The 23,361-nt window shown below is 56.0% G+C and overlaps 3 protein-coding genes across 3 annotated transcripts; 2 read left to right on the top strand and 1 right to left on the bottom strand.

Annotated features, from left to right (window-relative positions):
• The first annotated feature begins 11 nt into the window (after positions 1-11).
• BET1L (Bet1 golgi vesicular membrane trafficking protein like) lies at positions 12-3,218 on the top strand. Its single transcript, XM_083863504.1, has 4 exons — positions 12-51; positions 666-757; positions 1,402-1,458; positions 1,655-3,218. Exons 1-4 carry the CDS (start codon positions 33-35, stop codon positions 1,820-1,822), a joined length of 336 nt encoding a protein of 111 aa, XP_083719630.1. The 5' UTR covers positions 12-32; the 3' UTR covers positions 1,823-3,218.
• A 537-nt stretch (positions 3,219-3,755) lies between these two features.
• Positions 3,756-8,824, top strand: VPS51 (VPS51 subunit of GARP complex; the record flags this gene model as incomplete). The annotated part of the gene is made up of 10 exons (XM_083863812.1): positions 3,756-3,968; positions 4,474-4,603; positions 4,879-5,025; positions 5,188-5,404; positions 5,549-6,278; positions 6,471-6,689; positions 6,979-7,200; positions 7,396-7,517; positions 7,899-7,986; positions 8,303-8,824. The coding sequence occupies 10 exons, from the start codon at positions 3,756-3,758 to the stop codon at positions 8,561-8,563; spliced, it is 2,349 nt and encodes a 782-aa protein (XP_083719938.1). The 3' UTR covers positions 8,564-8,824.
• A 363-nt stretch (positions 8,825-9,187) lies between these two features.
• On the bottom strand, positions 9,188-23,149 carry INCENP (inner centromere protein; the record flags this gene model as incomplete). Its single annotated transcript, XM_083862554.1, has 17 exons — positions 9,188-10,651; positions 11,087-11,246; positions 12,349-12,489; positions 13,010-13,100; positions 13,366-13,541; positions 13,722-13,844; positions 14,566-14,686; positions 15,034-15,143; positions 17,022-17,156; positions 17,238-17,355; positions 17,848-17,899; positions 18,358-18,436; positions 19,851-19,881; positions 20,032-20,083; positions 21,484-22,229; positions 22,756-22,869; positions 22,959-23,149. The coding sequence occupies 17 exons, from the start codon at positions 23,147-23,149 to the stop codon at positions 10,437-10,439; spliced, it is 2,655 nt and encodes an 884-aa protein (XP_083718680.1). The 3' UTR covers positions 9,188-10,436.
• Positions 23,150-23,361: the final 212 nt, after the last annotated feature.

The raw sequence follows: 23,361 nt of genomic DNA, 5'->3' as shown, positions 1-23,361 counted from the left end.
CGCCCGGCGGGGCGGGCCGGGCCGGGGCAGCCATGGCGGAGCGGGGCCGAGGTGAGGGGACAGGGGACAGCCACACGGGCGGGACTGGGGGGCAGAGGGGCTGGGGAGGGTCAGGGGGAGGAGGAGCTCCCCATCCCACTGAACCTCACGGGGGGTCTTGCAGTGCCCCGATTTCTCCCCTATGGCCCCGGAATCGCCCCCCCCGTAAGCCCTTAATGCTTACCTGGCCTCCTTTGGGGACCCTCCCCCAACCCCTAATTGCTCCCCCATACCTTTAATTGTTCCCTTGAATCCCTAAACGCCCCCCATAAACCCCTTTGTGCCCCTAACTGCCCCCATAGCCCCTAATTGCCCCGGAACTCCTAATTCCCCCCCCGGACCCCAAACTGCCCCACAATGGGGGGCGATGCCGAGAGACCCCAACACGGCCGAGGGGCAAAAGGAGCCCGGATTTGCCGGGTTTCACCCAAATCGCACTCCTGGATGTCACTGGCCATGGAACTCCCACAGCTGCTGGTGGCAACTCAGGGTGCAAGTCTGGCTTCTTACCCTGGCCTGTTTGGGGGAAGTCTGGGGTGTTTTGGTCACATATTTTGGAGGGTTCCATGGCACAAACCGCGCAAGGAGGGGCTATGATGATGTGTGCTCCTGGTTCTTCTCCCCAGGGCAGAGTCCGAGCGCCATGGAGGACCTGCTGGACGTGGAGAACAAGCGGATGGCCGACAGCCTGGCCAGCAAGGTCACCAGGCTGAAGTCGGTGAGTGCCGAGGTCACCTCAGGTGTTGAGGTGAAGGACAGGCTCTGATTACCTGGGAGTCCTACAGGGGATCACAGAAGCATGGAAAGGTTTGGATGGGAAAGGACCTTAAAGCTCACTCAGTCCCATCCCTTCCCATGGGCAGGGATGCCTTCCATTAGACCAGGTTGTTCCAAGCCCTGTCCGACCTGAACACAAGGGTGTTGCTAAGTTCACCTCCTCAGGGAAAAATTAATGAAAAAAAGGCAGATAGATTAATTTTTGAAAATGCCTGTGTCTCTGTGTAACTGGTCTTAAAGCAGCTTTAAGCTCTAAATTATTATTAAAAATTTAGTACAAACCATGAAAGAAGTCAATGACTCACTGTGTGAAAGGGCAGGCTGAATTCCTGCCATCCCAGGGATTAAACTCCCCTCTCTACCTGGCAGATTTAGACAGTCAGGCTTTATTTTCAGAGCTGGAAAAGTTCACCTGCCTGACAGGGAAATGTGAATCATTTTCCTTGTTCCTGCACCGGACAAGCCCCTGTGTGTCTGTTGGAGCTGGGAAAGCAGTGGCTTGTTTTAATAATTTGCATTTCAGATTTTAGAGGTTCTCTGGACATTAAAAGCTCATTAATGCCCATTTCCTGCCTTGCCCTGCAGCTGGCTCTGGATATTGACAAGGATGCTGAGGAACAGAACCGCTACCTGGATGGCATGGTAAGGACCTGGGAAATGGGAAATGGGGCTTTCTGTGCAAATCAGGGAATTGGGATGAGAGGTGGGATGGCAAAAGCCCTTAAGGGAGAAGCCCTAAATCAGCACCAGGATTGTTGGGGTGTCCTGTACAGGGCCCGTCCTTGTGAATCCCTCCAATTCGGGTTATTCCAGGATTCTGCAATGTCTTTTCCCCCAGGACTCGGATTTCCTGAGCGTGACAGGGCTGCTGACGGGCAGCGTGAAGCGCTTCTCCGGCATGGCGCGCTCTGGCCGGGACAACCGCCGCCTGCTCCTCGCCGTGTCCGTGGCACTCGTCCTCATCTTCTTCATCCTCTACTACCTGGTGTCCCGGGCGGGGACCTGAGCCCGGGCTGGAGGTGTCACAGGGCCCCCAGCAGGGCAGGTGTCACAGGCCACAGCCCACCATCCACAGACCTGTCCACACCTTTTCCAGAGGAGCCTCCAGCCGCGCCTCCACCTTCCCAGTGACTTTTCCTCCCTCCAGCTCCTCGTCGTCGCTCTGGCTGGGCCCAGACAGCTCTTCCAAAACAAGTTTGGCTCCAAAGGGATCTTCGTGTCTAACATGATTTTGGGGTCGTGGCTCAGGCTGTGACCTCCTGCCTTGTCCACATCCCGTGGGCTGTTCTTAAGGGCCACTTCCACATCACCTCCCTTGCTGAAAACCAGGAACTAACAAATCTGGGGACTTGTGGATGTTCCATAACTCAGCTGAGCTTTGCAAGCTGTAGGATTTAGCATGCTGATTTACAGGATTTTGGGAGTACCAATGTGTGACTTACATTCCGTGTGGCCGCTCTCCGTTTCCCTGGGACTTGCAGACCATATCCCTGGGCTGAAAGGAAACCTGTGCTGCTTTCAGGTGGAATTAGCAATGGATCTGGGCCTGGATACTCTCAGACTGTGGCAGAGAAGGGATGCAGGGGAGCAGGACTTTGATTAAATCTTGGTTTGGTTGTCTTTATCATCCTTGTGGGCAAACCAGGCTGGACCCTGTGGGAAAGGAGGGCCACAGTCCATAACTACATGGATTTGCACTTGTGTGGAACCTTCCAGAACCTTCCCACATGTGTGCAAATTAGGTTACCAAATCAAGCTCCCCTGGTCTTGGAGCACTTTGGAGAGATGTTGTGCCAATAAAGCAGAGATTGAGGTGAGGTGGAATTCCCTCTGCAGTGCTGTCAGGAGTGGGGGGAATCAAGGAGGGATTTGCTGGTTTGTTTATGAATTCAGAAGGTGCAGAAGGAACCCCTTGCCTTGCCTTGGAGGGTGTCTTTGCTTATTTCCTTCTCTCTTCCTGTAACAGCCAGGGCTCAGCCATTCCTCCTCCTCTGATTCAGACTCTCCAGCAAACCCACTTCATGGATGGCTGGGTGTTCCTTTACCTTCTCCCTGTTCCCACTGGGAATTCCTTTGCCCTGGCTAATTTGGGTCCACAGCTATGAAGGGAATGTTGTTCCACATACCAAAACTGCTCACAAAACACACCCTGGCTGGTGTTCTTTTCCACATGTGGGAACAAAAGGTGCAGGGAAGGCAAAGAGAAAGGAGGCAGCAGGAACTTCCTCTGGCTCTTCCTGCTTTCCTGGTGCAACGTGGCAGCTCTGGGCTCTTTCCTTTGGGAAGAATCAATGGCCTGTGATTCCTGGAGCAGGTGACTCCCAACGAAAGGCCCCTGGAGCAGCCCGGCCCTGACCCTGGTGGGGTTTATTTTGCCTTTTCTGCTGTAAATAAAGCTGATTTTAGACCTTTTAGCCCAAATGTTTGTTCCATATGCGAGGTGCAAGGTGGATCACCTGGTTGTACCTGCGGGCTCACAGCCCAATTCCAGCGTCATTGGGAGCCACCCCGGGGCTGGAGTGGGACCCTTGGGTGCGGTGGGGGTCCCCAGGGCCGCACCCCGTGTCACAGGGAGATGAGCATGGGGATTCACCGGGGCAGCGGGGACTCACGGGGACAACATTAGGGAGGCCTGGGGACAGGTGGGCAGTGGTGAGAAGGGACAGTGAGAGACACGTGGCCAGGGTTGGCGGTGCCACCGGCCTCTCGAGGGTCGGTGTCTCCACCCATATCTGCGTCCTCACGGGAGTCCTTGTCCCCGGGGCGCAGCAGGACACGGGCCGCGGCGGCTCCGCCCCAATCGCGGCCGCCCCCAGCCCCGGTAACTGGGCCCCGCCATGTCCGGCGCCGCTTCCCCGCCGCCATGGCAACCGGGCGCCGCATCGGAAGTGACGTAAGGAGGAGCCGGAAGCGGCGGCTGGGGCGGAAGTGGCGGCGCGATGGCGGCGGTGACAGCGGGGAGCGGGGCCGGGAGCGGGCCCGCAGGCAGCCCCGAGGCCACCGGCGGGAGCACCGGGGGCGGCGGGTGGCGGCGTCCCCACGGGCCGCTCCAGCGCTACTATGGCCCGTCCACTGCCGAGGCGGCCGAGGCGGCCCCGGACCCCACCGACATCAACGGGCCCCACTTCGACCCGGAGGTGTTCATGACCAAGGTGAGCAAGGAGACCCTCCCGCGGGCACTCCCACCTTGGCCAGGGCTCCGGGACTCCGGTGGGCCCCGGGAGGTCCCCGCGGGGCCTCGTCACGAGGGATCTCGGTGGGTGGCGCCAACCCTGGCGGGGGAGGACCGGGGGGTCCCCAGAACCTTCGGACCCCCGCCATCCTGAGGGGATCCCTGAAAGGGCCTCTTCGGGGACCTTATGGATGTGCTTCCCTATGGACACTGATTCCCTGCGGCCATGGTACTGAAGTGCTCTGGAGCAGCTGGATTGGGGCAGTTAGCATTGCTCAGGGGGGATCCTTGGATGGCAGGGGAGAGGCTCTTGGGGAAGACTTCCATATCCCGGGAGGAATGCAGGGGGGACAGTTTAGGGATTCTGGAGGGCAGCTGAGGGTCCCAGACTGACTATGGAGGGCAGTTGATGGTCTCAATTAGGGGGCTCCAGGGGGGGCACTGGAGGTAACCAGGGGCAGATGTGCATCCTTTGTCCCCCCCAGGTGCGCAACGAGTGTCCCCTGGGGCAGCTCCTGGCCCGCGAGGCTGCGCTGGGCAGGGAGATCCGTGCCCTGGACAGTGACATGCAGACCCTGCTCTACGAGAACTACAACAAGTTCATCTCCGCCACTGGTGAGCTGTTCCCTCTGGAGCCTACTGGTGGCAGCGACGGGAAATAGGGATTTGGGGATGTTCACTCTGAAATCTACTGATGGCAATGATGGGAAATAAGGATTTGGGGATGTCTACTCTGGGAGCACTGGGAAGCTGCCCTGGGGAATGTGGTGGTTCCCTCTGGAGACCAATGACAGCCAGTCCTGTCACCAGCCTTCCCTGGGGGGTTGGCTGTGGTGTGCTGGGCGGGGCTGGGCAGCCGAGGGACTTGTCACTTGACTCGTGTTCCCCAGACACCATCCGTAAGATGAAGGTGGATTTCCGGCACATGGAGGCGGAGATGGACGACCTGGCGGCCAACATGGCGGCCATCAGCGCCTCCAGCGCCCGGGTCAGCGCCGCGCTGCAGGACCGGCACCGCCGCGGTGCCCAGCTGGCCGGTACGGAGCGGGGCCACACCGGGGGGAGATTTATCCAGGGGATAAATCATGTGGGGCACATCTAGGGGGTGGGTGTCCCCCCATGGGGGGCAGATCCAGGAGATGGTCCCAGCCCTGTGTCTCACCCTGCTGCATTTGTGTCCCCACCCCGTGTCCCTGCAGGGGTGCAGGCGCTGCTGCGGAAGCTGCAGGCGCTGGTGGAGGTGCCGGGGCGGCTGCGGTGCTGGGCGGGGACGGAGCCCGCCCGTGCCCTGCGCTGCCACGCCCGTGCCCGCGCCGTCCTGCGCCACTACCGCCACCTGCCCTCCTTCCGCGCCATCGAGGACGAGAGCCACGCCATCATGGCTGACCTGGCCCGGCGCCTCCGCACGCGCCTCCGGTGCGTCCCCCCCGGAGCCTGCCCATGGCAGCACTGGGAAAGGCAGGTTTGGGGTGTCCACTCTGGAGCCTACTAATGACTTCTCTTGCTTTTTCCCCATTTTCTGCCATGCCACTGTTAATCCTGGGCCCTCCCGACCACCAGGGAGGAGAAGCTGGACCCCAAGGAACTCACTGAGTGCGTGGAGATGCTGCTGCAGCTGGAGGAGCCAGCTGAGGAGCTGAGCGAGGAGTTCCTGAGCCAGGCGGGCGCGCGCCTCGAGGCCGAGCTGGCGGCGCTGGAGGCCGAGCTGCCCGCGGCCGACCCCTCGGGCGTGGCCACCACACCGCCGCCTCCCGCCTCCGACATCCTGGACTTCGTGGACCGCGGCAGCTCGGCCTTCGTGGGCACGCTGTGCCAGCTGGCCGGCTCATACCGTGCGCTCTTCGGCGAGGACACGGGGCGCCTGGAGCCCTTCGCCGCCGCGCTGGCCACGCGCTACTTCGAGCTGCTGGAGCGGCGGCTGGCGCTGGAGCGCGGCCTGGGCGACACGTCCCTGCTGGTGCGGGCGCTGGACCGCTTCCACCGCCGGCTGCGCGCGCTGCTCGAGCTGCTGCCCGCGGGCGCCGACGCCGCCGCTGCGCTGGTGGCCCGGGCCGCCCGCGAGCGCGTGGACCGCTACCTGCGCGCCCTGCAGACCTTCTTCCTGGGCTGCCTGGGGGACGTGCGCCAGGCGCTGGCCGCCCCTCGGCCCCCCGGCAAAGAGGGGCCCGGCCTGCCCGACCTGCTGGCCACGCTGGCCGCCTCCGTGCTGGGCCAGCTCAAGGCCGTGCTGGCCTACGTGCAGCTCTTCACCGCCAGGGACGTCGCCTTCGCCAGCCTGCCCTACTTCAAGGTGGGGCACCACAGGCTGGGGCATTCTGGGGGGCACTGGACAGGCTGAGGGAGCTGGGGGCATTTTGGGGGTTAGTGGAACAATCTGTGGGTGGCATAGGGCAGGTTGGGGGTCACACGGGGTGGTTTGGAGTCCGTACAGGGCAGTTTGGAGGGTTTTGAGGTGTGACCTTCCTCCCCATTTGTGGCACAGGGGGAGTTCTGTGTGACAGCAGTGCGTGAGGGACTGGTGGTGGCCTTCGTGCGCTGGCTGTGCCGCACCGCCCGTGGCTTTGCTGACGGCCCAGCTGAGCGGGGAGCTCCCGCCGCCCCCCCGGCCCTGCTGCTGCTCCTCGCCCGTCTCTGCCTGGACTACGAGAACTCCACCATCAGCTACATCCTCACCCTCACCGATGAGCAATTCCCGCCCCTGGTGAGCCCCTAAATGGCCCTAAGGGGATCCTAAATGTCCCCAAGGGATCTTCAGGGGGGTTCTGCGTGGCCTCAAGGGCCCCTGAAGCCCCAAGGACACGTAAGAGGGGCAGTGATGCTGCTTCAGGCAGTGTCCCACCTGTTACCAAAGTCCCTGTGTCCCCAGGACATCAGACACAGAGTCACAGGGAGGGGAGGTATCTCCACATGTCCCCATGCCCCTCGTATTCCCCGCAGTGACAGCACTGCAGAGGAGGTGGGGGGCTGATCCCAGCTGTGTGTGTCCCCAGGACTCAGGGCCAGCAGTGACACCAGGGCCGGCGCTGTGTGCGGAGGCGCGGGCAGCGGCGCAGCGGCTGCTGGACCACTATGTGCAGGTGCAGGGCGCGGCCGTGGCGCAGATGCTGCGCAAGAGCGTCGAGACGCGCGACTGGCTGGGCACCGTCGAGCCCCGCAACGTGCGCGCCGTCATGAAGCGCGTGGTGGAGGACATCACTGCCATCGACGTGCAGGTCAGGCTGACACCAGAGCTGAGGGGGTTGGATACCCCTGGAGGGGTCCAGAGGGTTTGCCCAAGATCCCTGTGTGGCTCTATGGGGATCCTGGAAGGGTGTGGGAGGGTCACAAAGACTTTGAGGGATGCTGTGTGGTTTGGGGGGGGTCCCAGGAGGGGCCTTTGGGTGCTGAGGGTGTGGTGCCACCCACAGGTGGGGCAGCTCTTCGAGGAGGGGGTGAGGCGGGCGCAGAGCAGCGATTCCAGCAGACGCGCCTTCTCCGTCTACAGCAGCTCGCGGGCACCCGGCCGCTATGCCCCCAGCTACACCCCTAGGTCAGCCCTGCCACCCCTGGGTCACTCTGGCACCCCCAGGCTCCCTGTCACCCTCTTCATGTTCCCAGACAGTTCCAATATCCTCCCACTATCCTGACAGCCCTTAGTTGTCCCCATACTGTCCTAATGATGATCCCTGTTTGTCCCAACAATCCCTGGGTTCCTTACAACTGTCCCAGAATCCCCTGGTGATCCCTATAGCCCTTGTGTCCTTCAATTGTCTTGTCTCCCCATGTCCTGGGACCATCCCCTGCTTTTCTGTCCCCAAAACCATCCCTGCATCCTCTTACCCCCTCCATGGCCCCTAATGGTCCCTGTGCCCCTGTCCCCACATCCCTGGCTCTATCAAGTCCCTGACTGTCCCTGTGTCCATGTCCTCAGTGCCCCCATGGACACCCATCTGCTCAGCAACATCCAGAAGCTTTTCTCTGAGCGCATTGACATCTTCAGCCCTGTTGAGTTCAACAAGGTGAGGTCGTGGGGACACCACCGTATACCTAAACATCGCTAGAGGCCCCAAACTGCCCACCTTCCCACTGGCACATGCCCCTGGTGTCAGGGCTCAGAGGGTCCCTGGGAGCTGATGACCAGGAGAAGGGTGTTCCCAGTGTCCCCTGTCCTAGGTATCTGGACTCCGGTGGGAGGAGGGGGATCTGTGTAGTGACCAGGCCAAGGGTGTCCATGTGCCACATGTCCCCATGCTCAGGAGCTCCTGGGGAGTGGCAGTCAGGACAAGGGCCCCCATATCCCATGTGGACACGTGTCCCCGCTGTCCCCTCACACAGGTGTCGGTGCTGACGGGGATCATCAAGATCAGCCTGAAGACGCTGCTGGAGTGCGTGCGGCTGCGCACGCTGGGGCGCTTCGGGCTGCAGCAGGTGCAGGTGGACGGGCACTACCTGCAGCTCTACCTGTGGCGCTTTGCCTCTGACGAGCGCGTGGTGCAGGGGCTGCTGGACGAGGTGGCCGCCAGCGCCGCCCACCGCTGCCTGGACCCTGTGCCCATGGAGCACAGCGTCGTCGAGCTCATCTGCGAGCGCGGGTAGCCTGAGGGACAGGGACGTGCCACACCTGGGGCCTGTTACACCTCTGGGGACAGACCTGGACCCTGTGAGTCCCCACGCACCCATGAGGATGCTTTGTGTGTCCTTCCCAACGTGAGGACACGTCCCCACACCGGGTTACACCATGTTGTTCAAACCCCCCTTCCCCACTGCCTCCCCAGCCCAGTGACACAGTGTCAGCCCCCCACCTGGGTGACATCCCCTCATGCCTGGAGACAGCCCCTTTGTCACTAATAAATTATGTGTGAGTTGAATTGAGTGTTGTCTCCCTGTCTGTGCCTGGGGGGTGGGAGCTGGCTCTGCACACAGGGGTGTCTCATCTGCAGCCAGGCTGACAGCACAGAGACAGGGGCTGGGCACTGAGCAATGTCCCCAGTGGACCCATAGCCAAGAGGGCCCCAAACCTTAAAAATCATTAGGTGCTACAACGTGCTGGGGAACCCCCAGGGATACATTTTCCATTGGAGATTAGAAATTCTCCCCAGACATGACATTCTCTTGCCTCAAGGAATCAGCACAAAAGAGACAGACTCCAAACACTCAATTTCTGTAACAAAAAGCTGTGAGAAGCCCAGAGATGATTAAACTCACTTTATCCAACAGTGTTTGGCCAGCTCAGAAGCTTTTGTACAAGAAATCGCGGTTGCACGGATACAGACATGGAAGCACAGGACAGCCATGGGAACACAGGCCCTCCATGGGTACAGACAGCAATAGCCAGACCTGGATCTACAGAGCAACCCCGGAAGCACAGACGCTCCACAGATACAGATGTGTACATACAGAGCAGCCCCAGAATACAGACACCAGTGTATTTAAATACAAAACTCACATCTTTTGAAGAATGTTTGTTGGCAAACAGTGCATTGGCTACAGAAACACAGACAGGATCACGTTCCTTTACACAAAGCACAGTCTCTACAGGGGTTTTCCAAGGCTGGGTTGGGTGCAGAAGGAATGACTGAACCACCATGGGCTCCTGGAATGGGAAGGCTGAGCTGGAATTTTTGGTTCAATGTAATTGGGTTGGCCAGAGTACGGTTAACAGCGGCTCACTGAACAGGAAGTGCTAAAGAGGCCGAGAAACAACGAGTTGATGCTGAGCCATAGCCAAGGTGAACAAGTGGGATTAAGGTTAAAAACATCCCCTTAATCTCATCTGGCCTCACAGATGGAATTTCACTGAGAAACAAAAAAAGTCTGCCAGAACCTTCGCAGAGTCTCTCCTATTGAGGCCTAGAGCTGGCTCACACACTTGCGGGTCCTCGGGGATATGGTCACACCTTGGTCACATCTCCCCACAGCTGACAGAATGTCACTGAGACCCTCATTGTGCTCCCGCCCCAGCTGTGGCAATGTCAGCCATGCCGAGCTGATGGACACCACCACACACGTGGAGGGGAAACAGAGCAATGACTCCCATTGGGATTGCAGGAGATGAAGAGCACACCTGGGAACACCTTCCTGGGAAGAGCAATGGAGCAGGCCGGACTGTGCCCTGGTGCAGTGGTTCCTGGCTGCCACTGGCCTCGAGGGCAGCACAGATGTACAAATGATGGCAGGCACTGCCAGGCCTGCATGACAGAGAGGGGGAATCACACAGCTTCAGGTGACACCCCTCACCCGATGAAGATCTGAGTCTATGCCAGCTCCAAGCTAAGGGTAAGAGAGAGGCACTTCCCGGGGCAGCACCTCACGGCTTGGCCTGACCGAAACAAGCCCCGCAAAGCGAGGCACAGGAACCCAGGAAAAGCTGCCATTTATTCAACGTTAGAACCTAAATACTTAAAGTGAAGAGTTACTCCTTCCTCACCTGGAGACAGGAAGGCACACCTGCTGCACACCAGCGCTCACCTCAGGGCTTCTTGAGCCCACAGGGCAGCCCCAGGGCTGGCTTGGCCACCAGGGTGGGCGGGGAGTGCCACACGGCCGAGCTGGTGCGCTTGAAGTAGCGGGGTTTGTTCTTGTAGAAGATGTCCTCCAGCTTGGGGCTGGGGATGGCCCCGAACAGCGCGTCCACGTCAGGAGGGTTGTAGTACTGCCGGATCACAGCCTGGCTAAGCTGATTCCCTGCAGGAACAGATGAGGGTTTTGTTAATTTTGTTAACTGGGATTGCTGTGTAGGTTGTTGTATGTGGCATGTCCCTGCCCTGCTCATTTCTCACCACTCTAAGGCATTGGAGTGATAAGCAGTGTATTTGTCCCTCATTACATTGTGACAAGATCCCTACGTGGTGGAGGAGCCCCTGATTCCACATTCCACATTGAATCACGGAACTTGTTGAGTTGGAAGGGATTTTAAAACTCATCCAGTTCCACTAGACCATCCACTTTCCACTAGACCAGGTTGCTCCAAGCTCCTGTCCAGTCTTGGACACAGAAGTACTCCTTCCATGCTGGAGTACTTTACACTCCTCCAGGCAGGAGGAACTGGGCAAAACCACACAGCAGGTTCCACAGTCTGCTGGGGGCCCTGGACACACACCTCCCTCCACCCACACATACCAGTGGCCCAGGCAGGGACAGGCTTGCGTGGCTGGCTCTCGTCATCTGTCGAGTCATCGCTGTTCAGGTCCATCCCGTAGTCGTTGGAGCTTGTCACAGGCACCTTGAGTTCCTTCCTGCTCTGCGGAGTCATCTCATACGAGTTGCAGGCAGGGGAGTTCTAGAAGGGAAACACATTCCACAGGTGTTGGATGCAGCAGCACCATCAGGCTCCAAGCTACAGCAGGACCAGCTCATCGCCAACTCACGCCCTGTCACCTCATAGCAAACCCTGAATCTGGCAGTTCTCAAGTTTGGACCTGAGAGCTTGACCCAAGTTCCAGAGTTGTGACCCAGTGATGGCTGTACATGGCCTTCTCCTGTTTAATTAAGCTAATTAATTTTTCATCTGTGGCATGAGCACAAAGCAATAGACAAATCTAACGGGTCTAATAGAACAGAGCTCCACCACAGTCAAGCCAAGGTTGACTGGAGGTTTGATGTTACTGGAGCAGAGTCACATGCTCTAAACACTCTGCAACTCAACTTCTGGGCTTGATGAATGATATAAAACTGCTAATTGCTGTACAGAGAACCTGCCCAGCTCAGCCAAATTGAGCTCACACTAGTGGAAGCAGCACAGGGGGAAAGTGTAAGGGCAGGAGAAAACCTACAACTGTGAATTTCAGGTTTTTAAACTGGAAATTTTCAGTAAAAATTCAATTTTCAATAAGGAAATGAGTCTCTGGAGAGTTGGACACAATTGTCCTTCCGCACCAGAGACTCCCTTCATGGCTTTGTGTCCAGTGAGATTAACTCCCACCCACTGGTCCTGCATTTAAAGATTAAGATTGTGAGCATTTCAAGGAGACAAGAGCCACTTGTTTGTTGTCAACGTTTAGGACATGAGCACACACCGGCAGGATTCTTCTCGGCCAAACCATCATTCCACAGGCTGTGCTGCCACCTTGTGGCTGTTCCCAAATTTGACCCGAAATAAAACTGAGCACTTTCTGCCCCGGAGGTCTTTCCGGTATTTAAGAGACACTTAAAGACAGCTCCAACAGCTGCTGTTTTATCCACAGCCAGGAACCCTGTCCAATCCCTCCTGCTTCCCTTCCCACCATCATTGAAACATTGGTGGAGTCAACCCCAGATAACCAGGACTGACAGAATTCCTGTGTTATTGGAAAGGCAGATCAGAGCAGACGGTGGAACTGCCCAAGGCAAGAGTGGGTCAGTGCTGGGACTGAACTGTGCCGTCACCTCTAAGGACCAGTTACCTCCTTGTTCTCCAGGAGTGGTACCCGGGCATTGTCTTTGGCCTTTTGCTCCTCTGACAGTTTCTTCTCCTCTTCCTCCTGCCTCTTCCTCTTCTGCTCTTCCTCCTGCCTCTTCTTCTCCGCCAGCATCTGCTGCTCCTGCTGCCAAGAGACACCCATAGGATTACCCTTAGGAACTACACTGTCAACCCAGTCATCCATCTGTATGGCCAGCAAAATACCCAAGCATCTCAATACAGCTGTTCCTTGTGCTGCTGAGGAGTGTTTGGGACATGGTGCAGCCTCCTCAGAAGGGCACACAAACACACTGACCCCCACGCCCAAGCATCAGCTGCCTTTCCCTGACAAAGACAGGGCCTCCTGCCTTGGAAAACTTGCTGCTGACTTTATCTTGGGGCTATGATAGCCAGAAACCAGCTGACCACCTGCAGAAGTATGTGCTACTGATCTTGGCCTCTTTCTAGACTAGTAAACTGTATTTTTAGAGGCCAAGTCTCCCCATGGTAACTGTAACTGTGTCAAACAGGTCCCACTTCCTGCTCAGAAATGCCACAGTAGCTCTTCAGGGCTCCCCACATTGTCCCAGCTGAGCTGTTCCAACAGCAACAGCTGCTGAGGCCAGACTGTGTGGCTCTATCCCCTCCCAAAATCAATCACTTACCTCCTTCTTCTCCATCTCCTTGCGGAGCCGCTCCTTAGCAGCCGCTGTTTCCTTCTGCAGGCGGGCAGCCTTCTCCTGCTGCTCCCGGAGCCTGGGGACCACAGCACAGGCCCTCACTCCCAGAACCACACCAGGGCCCTCCCTCGCTCACAGCTCCTCAGGCACTCCCCACAACACTCCTGACATCCCTGAGCCCAGAGTTCTTCCTTGGCAGCTCAGCACCAGCAGCAGCCCAGAGCTGTGCTGCTGGGTCACTGCAGCTCCCTGCTGCTCCAGCCTTCCACTCCTGCCCTCTGGTATGGCTGCATTTCGATCCCAGCACAGCATTTGGTACATAAATGGGGATTTTGCCTTACTTTTCTGCCTGGATCCGCTCCTGCTCCCTCTTCCTCTCCAGTTCTCTCTCTGCAGCCAACTGTCTCTCCCGCTCCTGTTCTGCCTGCCTCTGCTCAGCGATCTTCCGGGCACGCTCCTGCTCCTCTTCCTTCTTCTTTTGCATCAGCTCCCTGCGTCGGCGCTCCTCCTCCTCCTCCTGTACACCCAGACAGGAATTACTTACCTGACAGGAGTAGGCTCCAGGGGACAGCACCAGGAACCCCTCACTTGACCAAATCCCCATAGCTACATGGCAGGGAAACATCTCAGGGGTTAATTCCCAGGTGAATCCCCTGCCCAGCTCTGCCTGTGGGGCAGAACAGGCCCACACACACACCTGCTGCAGAGCTTTTTGTCTCCTGGCCTCCTCCTCTTGCCTGCGTCGGGCCTCAGCTTCCTCCATCTTCCTGGCAGCCACTTTCTTCTTGATCTTCTCCTCTGCCAGCCTTTCTTCCCGCACCTGGAGCACACACAGACCCAGTCTCAGGTCTCAGGTAGGACAGCACAACAGGACCCCTCACAGGGCAAATGCTCCCTCCTTTTCCTCCAGGAACCAAGGGGGTTGTTTTGTTTTAAAACAAAAACTGTGCTTTGTTTTAAAAAGGTCATATTTAGGGCAATGACATCCATCCTGGCATCCTCCCAGGAAGAGCTGACCCCATCCTGGGGGTTTATACATCCAGTCCCACACAGCCATTGGAATATAAACTCAGAGCCATGCAGACAGGCAGCTGGAGATAATTAAAGCAGACAAATGACCACTAGGCCCCTGCATAAATTGCCTGGAAGTCTGGGATGTGAGGAAAGCTCCGAAGGAAGGATGTTTTCTTTCCCCTGTTCAGCTATTACTCAGCTGGAAAAAACAGCAGATAAAACCTTGGGGCCATTAGGCCACCTTTATCTACTGCAAGTCCTTCTCTCATCTACCAGAGCACTAATAAAGCCCATTTAGATTCATGATTATGGAAAAACAGGGGTTCAGCTGCCATTATCTGTAGCCAGAGAAAGGCTGTCCCTCAGGATCATCATCACTCTGGAAAGTTCTTTATTCAACTACTCTTTGGTTCAGCCTCTAGAATCCAAGCAGCCTCCATGCCCCTCTTTCCAGAGAGCACATTTGTCTGGTGCCAGCTGCCTCAGTGGCTACTGATTGTCCCAAATAAGCTCTGCAAAGGCTATACCTTCTCGGTCTTCTCATCAAACAGCGCAATCTTCTGCTCGATCCTCCTCTTCCTCTCCTTCTCCATCTCCTCTACCCGTTCCCGGGCTTGCAGCACCTTGCGCAGGCGCTCCTCGCGCTTCCTGAGGACACAGCCCAGCTCACCATGGCGTTCCAGCCAGGCGAGCTCCCCCTAGCTCAGCACAAGGCCAAAGAGACACAGCAGGAAATTCTATGGCCCAAATTTCCCATTCATTTAAGCACCAGCCATGTGTAAGCTCTGTCAGAAAGTGGGGACTCAAGAAAGAAAGCTGCAGCAGTGGGCAGCAAGGACAGTCAGTGCTTTGTTATCAGCATTCCAGAGATACCCCAAGGACAAACACTGCCTGTGCCCACAGGAGCTTCTGCTGCTTGCACAGTTCCTTCAAGATAAAACACCTGAACACAGGAACCTACAGGTGCCAAAAGCAGAGTGACCACATCTACTCACAGCTTTGCTTCCTCAAGTCGCCGTTTCTTCTCCTCCTCCAGCTTTTGCCTTCTCTGCTGCTCAGCTTCTTGCTTCTTCCGCAGAGTCTCCAGCTTCTGCCTCTCCTTTGCCTGAGAGAAATTGAAATGTCATTGTACTCACTAGCCAGTACTCTTTCCCACCTCAGCTGCTTTGGGCAATGGGCCCAGAGGGGACAGCAAGGAGCTGCAGGCAGGAATATGGGTTGGTGACAGCCCTGGAGCAGAGCTCAGGCAGCCTGTGACCCGGCCATGAATGGACTTATGCGAGGAAAACACTGCTGTGAATCTCAGGGAGCAAGAGGAGAAGCTGGAGTGTTGAAACAGGACCATCAGGTCTGGAAGCCCAGGCAGCATCCTCAGGAACTGCAGGCAGCCAGCCCCGTGCTTTCTTTTGGTGCAAAGGAGCCACCAAGCAGCGCTAATGCCTGGCACAGCTCCCGCCTCCTGCGGCGAGCGCGGGGACAGATGGTGCTCCAGGAAACACCTTGAGCTCCCGCTGGCGCCTGTGCCTCCCACGAGGGAAGAGCTGGTGGTGAACCACGAGCACTCCGAGAGCTCCCAGCATGCTCCGGCACGCGGCCAGCTCCATGTGCCAGCCAAACAGGGGCTTTCTCCTCCTTTTCCTGACCCAGCCTAGGCACCCTGTCAGCCAGGGGAGCAAGATCCAGCCACTGCTACAACCACAGCAAATGGATTAACATCAACCCACTTTGTGCCAAAGTGGGCCTGGTCTCAGCACAAACCCAGAGGTCAGCATGGGCATTATCCAAGGGAATCCCTTACACTGGGCTCTGTGCTGTAAATGCTCGGTGCTGTCAGCCTCCAACCTGGTTAATATAAAACTAACAATAATATCTTATTGCTCTGCTGCTATTTAGTTATGTTTAGCTCCCACACGGAAAAACTCCCAAGGGGGAGCTGCCTGCACTGGAATGAAACCTAAAACATTCCACAAACTGACAGCAGCAGAGAAAGCACTCCCTAGCCACAAGACTCTTTTCTCATCCTATTAACTCCTTTGTAGCACTGACACTAACATCAGCAGGGACCCAATGAGATTGAAGCTGGAATCCTTCACTACTTCCCAATGGCCTTCCTTGACCTCCTGGAGCACAGCCAGCCTCTGAGCACAGCTCTAGGAAGCTCTGCCATTAGGCTGCTAGATGTAGCAATACCAATTTCTGCATCTTGCCCTCCTCTTTCTCCCTCTCAGCTCTCCTGCAAGGGAAAACCAGCCCCAGAGCTGCCTACTTTGCAGGTGAGTGGTTGGGTATCAGGAGTATGAGTAATCCCTGCTCAGCACACACCTTCCAGCATGGCTCTGAGTGAATCCAGGAAGCTACATCCTTGTCTAGAACAAGCCCTCAAATCCCTCCCTCCCAAACTGCTCCTGGCTTGGAAAACCAGGGGCTTAGAAAGCTCCCTGGGGTAGTGCAGAATCATCTGCCTGCAGCCAGCCAAGGTGTGCTGCTGGTCCCAACAGGATCCATCAGTGATAATGATGCCTGCTCAATCTGGACACCAGCAGTTGTCTGACTGGCCCCACATCCAGGACAGCCTCATGTTTCCTCCTGCCTCAAGGGTTTGGAAAACCTCCAAAGTCTTTAAAGATTTAAGAGGTATTTGCTCTATTCACTCATGAGAGAAGTCCTAGAAAGGAGACCTGTAATCTACAAGCTTCAGTTATCAATACAACTCAACATTCACAATCCACTAAATTTCTGTTTCCCAGTTTTCATTTCTGACTGTTACCTGCCAATAGTACAGGGGAAAGATGCAGGAATAAAGCTTGGAGTTCAGACTGGAATTCTTCAGGAAGCTAACTAACCCCAATTATATTTATTTAAGTGTAAATAGACCAAATCACTCAGTTTCAAATGGGTTGCAAAACTCCTCTCATGGCTGTGCTTTAAGTTAGGCATTTAATGAAACCACTGTGTACTGGCTTACAGCAGAGCCTCCTCTTACCTTGGGATCAGCCTGGAGAGGGGTGTTGTACCTGATGAAGGATTTTATGACCCCATTCCTCCCCATGGAGGTCGGTGTCATGAGGAGCTGGTTCTTCTGCACCGTGTGCAGGAATGTTTTGAACGGGCGCACCACCTGTGGGAGGAACATCAAAGTGTGAGCAGGGGTGATAAAAACAGTTCTTGGTGAGGCATTCCAGAGTTACAAGGCACTCACCTTGCTGGCTGGCAGGACTGGGGATGGGGTCTTCCTCCTGAGAGGAGACAGCCCTCCCTCCTCTGCCTGCTGGTGGTCGTAGCGCTCGTCCACGGCTCTCTTGTAGCTCGGCTTCCTCCTGTGAGACAGCACAGCCCATCACACCGGGAAAATCCTCCTCATGCCTCTGAGTCAGGGCTGGAAAGAGCCATAAACTACCCTGGGCTTAAGAGAGATTCCAGTGTGGGGAGGCCCTGGCACAGGTTGCCCACAGAAGCTGTGGCTGCCCCGTGCCTGGAAGTGTCCAAGGCCAGGTTGGATGGGCCTTGGAGCAACCTGGGATAGTGGAAGGCATCCCTGCCCATGGCAGGGGGTGGAATTTGATGGGCTTTAATGTCCTTTCCAACCCAAATCAGTCTGTGATTAAGATTGTGCATGCACAGTTAGCCAATAGATAAATTCCTAATACAAGAGAAAATAAAAATTAAATCACAGTATCATGGAGGCAGGGAAAACTTATTTGCAGAAGTTTCACAGTCAAAAACATTGAGGCCAGCAAACAACATCCCAGCACTGAACCTGTTTGGAACAGGACCACAGCCTGCCTGAGACACTTTCAACCAGAATATACCTGGCACTCTGGGGTGGCTCCAGGGTCTCCCCATTCTTATGTAAGTTGTTTTCTGAAAGAGAACAGTTACACAGTGAGTTTATCAGGAAAAAATCCTCTCCAACACAGATTTGTCAGCAGAGAAGGGATGCAGCAGTTTACTGAACAGCAAAACCTGAGTGGGCACGGCAGGACCTGCCTCACATGGCACCTTTCCCACCTGGAAACTCCAGATAAAGGAGAGCTGCCCAAAGCTGTCTAGGTTCTGCACAGCTTCAGCAACAGGGCTCAACTGGGCCTCCCACAACCCTCCAGCCTCATTATATCCATCTCCATGTGCTTGCCAGGATGGAAATAACTACAGCACAGTTTTCTCACTGCTAATTGTCTGAAACAAATCCCTGCTCATCAAACATTAATTAATCTTTCAAACTGAACTCTCAAATTAACCAGTCAATCTTTCCAGCTTCCTAGCCAGCCTCCCAAAATGATACCTTCCCAAAGTGCTGCCCCAAAACCCTCTGGAATTACCACTGCTGTTCGTTTCCTGGGGCTGCCCGTTTCTGCTGACTGTGTGAGAGCGAAGGGACATCCGAGGGCTTTGGAAATCCTGCGGGAAAAGCAAAGGGGTTTCAGGACAATCGCACGTGGAAACAGCCCATTCCTGGTTCAGATCGTAGGGTGGTTCTCACACAAGTAAGGTCAGCAGCATTACCAAGGAATTCCAAACCACCTCTTGGCAAAGCCCTGGATGCTGCATCATCAGGAGAGGCAGGAACATTAACACGAGCATCTGCGCTGCTTAAACTCAACCAGCTCATCAACTATTAAGGCCAGGAGCCTTCCAAGCTGTAAATCTGTGCTGCCAGAGCTCTGGCCAGAGCCAGCGTTCCCATTTCCCTGAGCAGTGGTGAATGGGGAGCCTGGAGACAGCGGGCAAATGGCTCATTTCCATGATTTATCTGTTTGTTATGGGATACCCATCGCTGCTCTCTGCCTCTGCACTTAGGCTGGAGCACGCTCCGCTGAGATAACGGGTTGTGGTTCTGGAATTGCTCTCTGCTAGCAGCACCAGCATTAGCTCCTGGTCAGCACTTCACAGTGCTGCCTTGGGAAGAGAGGAAAAGGGATTGATGGAGAATTCATCCTCCCCAGTTGTTTCTGCAGGGCCTAGAAAAACTGACGTTTTTGAATTTCTGCACAGCTGTAAGAGCTCTCCTTGTTTTCACAAGTGCTTCAGGTTACTGCTCTGCTCCATTAATTCAGGCTCTGCTCACTGAAATTTATTCTGGACAAAACACTGACATGATCCCAGGATTACTTTCTCAGTGAGGATTGTGGAGGGAAAGGTGTTGACCTCAACAATATTCACAAATTTCTGTGTGTGTCCAAACTAACAAGTGTTGAATTACCTGCAGGTCTGACCAAAAGGTCAAAAGAAGCTTTAAAAACACAGTGTGCAAAACCATGACATCAGCTGAACTAAACTTTCCTGAACTATAAGGTTTTTTTATCTGTAAAGATTGGAGACTGAATCTCCCCACACTGATCTCTAGCAAGAGGTTAAAAAGGAAGAGCCAAGCTCAGGTCAGGCTCAGGGTGATATGCAACAATTTCAACCGATTTAGGAAAATGACAGAGGAAAGGCCAGGTTTAAGTCAGAGAATCTTGGAAAGCATCCAAGACTGTAACACCCTTCTGACAGAACACCTGCACCCAAAGCCATGGGTCACATGTGCTTCATTTCCCAAAGAAAAAAATTGCTGGTTTTAGTTTTGCTGGTTCTGGAATGCTACGATTAAGATTTTCCCTAGTCTGAGTACCAGAACCACAGAGGCTTGGATGGGCTCACACAGCTCTGAGCCAGATGCTCTGTGCCTTCCTCACCCACTGCTATGGGACAGGTTACAAAACCTGACAATCCATAGCCAGAGCTCCCAAATTTCCCAATAAGGTGTATTCCACACATTTTTCTCCCAAATCCACACAGACACAAGTGCTTTTAATCCCTGTCCAAGTCTTACCATTTTAGGGGGAGTGGAAGGTCCAGGAGGCCTAGAAAAAAAATAAAGACAAAAGAGGCTGTGCTTAGCAAAACTGAGGAAACTGGGAAGCCACTTGTATTTTACACCAAGAATGGCAGTGAAAAAGTCCTGCAAGCAGGGTAGTGAGGATAAATAAATAAATAAGAGAAAGCATTCTCACCCAGTTTTGACAACGGTTTCCTCATCTTCTTGCACACTTATGGAGCTGGAGGCTGTGGGAGAAGAAAAAACACACCTGAGCTGTAAGGTTGGAGTGCAGCCAAGGATCTGGTGGGACAAGGATCTCCAGACACTGCAGAGAGGGTTTGTCCTGTCCTGGGCCAGGGTGGGGCATGGGAGCACATCGAGTGGCACTTGCAGGAATGTGGCCAGCAGTTCCAGTGCAGGAAAGAAGTTTTAAATTATGGATGAGTTCAGGGTGATATTCCACGAGCTGACATTAATAGGGCAGAGCTTGGCCTCGGGCTTATCTGCAGGGCCCTGACTGGACATCAACAGAAGTTAGAGCCAGCCTTATTTACAGTGGGAGTGCTGCTTCCCAAGCCAGCATTCCAGCTGGCTCTGCTGCACTGAGCTCAGAGGCTCCAGCACAGTCAGAACCTGCCATGACTAACCACAACATCAATCACAGACTGGTTGGGGTGGGAAGGGACTTTAAAGCTCACCCACTCCCACCCTACCACTTGAACAGGGACACTTTGCACTTGCCTAAGTTGCTCCAAGCCCTGTCCAACCTGGCCTTGCACACTTCCAGGGCTGGGGCAGCCACAACTTCTCTATCAACACATGCAGGACCTCACCTCCCTCAAACAGAAGGATTCCTTCCATATATCCCATCTAAATTTCCTCTCTTTCAGTTTGAAGCCATTTTCCCTTGTCCTGTCACTCCAGTTCCTGATGAAGAGTCTCTCTCCAGCTTGTCTGTTTAATAATTCCAGCAGTTTAGATGAGATTGTCCTTGCCTAAATCTGCCTCTGCCATCAACTGTAGAACTGTGAGAGACTTCTAATCTACAAAGTCCAGCCTCAAAATTCCCTTCTCAAACAAACTCTAGAACCAGCAGCCAGATCCTGCTAAGGAGAAGGGAACTGGTGAGAATTTCACCTTGCAGGAAACAGGCAGGGGTTTAGGAGAATCCATCACCCCTTTGGAATCCTCAAATCCTTCTCAGCTTTGCCAGTTGTCCTCACAGAAACTGGGAAGACCAGCTGACCAGAGGAGCTGTTGGCTGCCCCATCTCTGGAAGTGTCCAAGCCCAGGTGAGATGGGGCTTGGAGCAATCTGGGTAACCTTTAAGGTCCTTCCAACCCAAACCATCTTGGGATGCCAGGATTAGCAACTCCTCCCAGCAAATCAGCAATGGTTAAAGCTATATTGAAAATGGAGACACTGATGCTGATGTCCCAGGTGATTTACAAGGCTGAATTCAGTTACCTGTGTTTCTGTACTCACGAGGGGCTCCAGAAAGCCAGGGAGAACTTCCATGAGGGATTGCAGCCTGTCTAGCATGGGAAGCTCAGTTCCAACCCCCACCCTGAAGACCCAGCCCCAGCACTTTGCTTTCTTCATCAGCAGAAAGCAGCAGAACCACCCCCACGACACCCAAACTCACCATCCACGGAGCTGCAGGACACGGATCTGTTCCGAGCCGCCTTCTTCTTGCTCGTTGCCCTGGCGATGGATGTCCTCAACATGCTCTCCCTCTTGCTGGCCAGGGAGTATTTCTCTGCCAGGGAAGTTCTGCGGCTCAGGGAGGCTTTCCCCATCAGGCTCCGGCGCACGGAGCGGCGGCTGAGCCGGGAGCCGGTCGGAGTCCCTGGGCTGTTCCTCAGGGGCTGGGAGGGCTCCTGAGCCCGGCTGTGTTCCCCTGGGGAGCCATCCCCCTCCTCCAGCCCAGCCCCTGGGCTCAAGATGACGGTGACATTGGCTGCCCTCGCTGTCTGCAGCTCGGGCACAGCCTGAGGGCTGGTCTCGGGAGTACAGGGCATCACCAGCTCAGGGGCTGTGGGCGCCAGCGGCGACTTGGGAACTCCGTGTTCCTTGGGAGAGCCATTCCCTGAGCTCGAGGGCAGCAGCTCTACCAGATTTTCTCTGCTCCTCTGGGGAAGCACTGCAGTACCAACGTGGTCAGCTTCCACCCAGGGATCCTTCCCTGCTGCCTGCACGGCAGGAGGGGTCTCAGGAACCACCTTGGAACTACAGGCAGAGGCTGCAGCCCGGGATCGTGTCACACGCTGTGGTGGAGAGTTTTCTTTGGCCTCGGCCCTGCTGAGGTCCAGGTTCTCTTTGTTCTGGAGTCGCTGAGAACATCGCACAGAAGGCGCCAGCCTGATGCTGCTGTTCCTCCTCCTGGAGAGTCTGATCACAGGAACAGTGGGTTAGATGGGAACAGGAGTTGGGAACAGCCCCGAGTCCTTCCATGCACACACAGGCATGGAGCCAAAACACCTGGGATGGGCCCAGGAGACACAGAGCTGCACTAAGCAGCTAATGGGGACAGTAATTAAGGGATGTAATGACTTTAAAGCAGATAGGTAATAGACGGAGACAGGGGAACATAGGACCAGCCAACAATAAAAGCACTTCTCGTGAGAATCGAAGTCCAATGTTTTTCGGCCGAGGATGTCCCACACCCGGGGTCTGACCGGATCTTTAACACCAGCGGGAGGCGCGGGACGAAGGGGAACTCCCACTGGACAAAGGAGGGGATCGCCAGGACACGCTCCGTAGAGGGCACTGTTTCCCTGAACCCTTGGCAGCAGGTCTGTTCAGCCTCCCATGGGCTCCATCCCTTCTCCAGGCCCCGAGGACACCCCCTGAGCTCCCCCTTTCCGCGGCCAGCCCCGAACGGGGCTCCCCGATCCCCGCTCCCGCCGCCCCTCACCGCTTCCTGCCGGGCTCCTGCTCTTCCTCCTGCAAGGCCGATAGCCGCTTCCTCCGCTGCCGTTTCTTCTGCGACGGCGTCTTGGGCATCAGCTCGAGCTCCTCAGTGTAGTTGCTAGAGAGGAAGGGGAGATCAAGACGGGACCAGCACGGAGGGCGGCGGGTAGGGGGGCCGAGGCCTAGCGGGGAGCGGGATGCGGGTACCTGACAAACATCCTGACCGCCTCCTCGTAGATCTCATCCAGCCACACCATATCGTTCTCGTCCACCTGCCGCAGGAATTGCGCCAGACGCCGGTCGCACTCTGCGGGCAGCTCCAGAGCCCGCGCGGCGGCCGCCGCAGGCCCCATGGCCGCCGCAGGCCCCATCGCCGCCGCGGCCGCCTTCGCCGCCATCGCTCCAGCGCCAACGGCCGCGCGCGCGCGGCACGCCGTTCAAACACGGCCCCGCCCCCCCGCGGCGGCCAATCACCGCCCGCCGCCCCCCACGGCCCGCCCTCCCATTGGCTGCTAGGGGCGGGGCGAGCACTCGGGGTGCCGCTCTGCTCGCTCCTCTCTATGCTATTGGAGGTCTCGGCTCAGAAGGCGGGGCCTGAGGGGGCGGGGCC

The sequence above is a fragment of the Zosterops lateralis genome (genome assembly GCF_965231275.1).
Source record: "Zosterops lateralis genome assembly, chromosome: 6".
Classification (NCBI taxonomy): domain Eukaryota; kingdom Metazoa; phylum Chordata; class Aves; order Passeriformes; family Zosteropidae; genus Zosterops; species Zosterops lateralis.
This window is presented reverse-complemented; position numbering and strand designations above follow the sequence as displayed.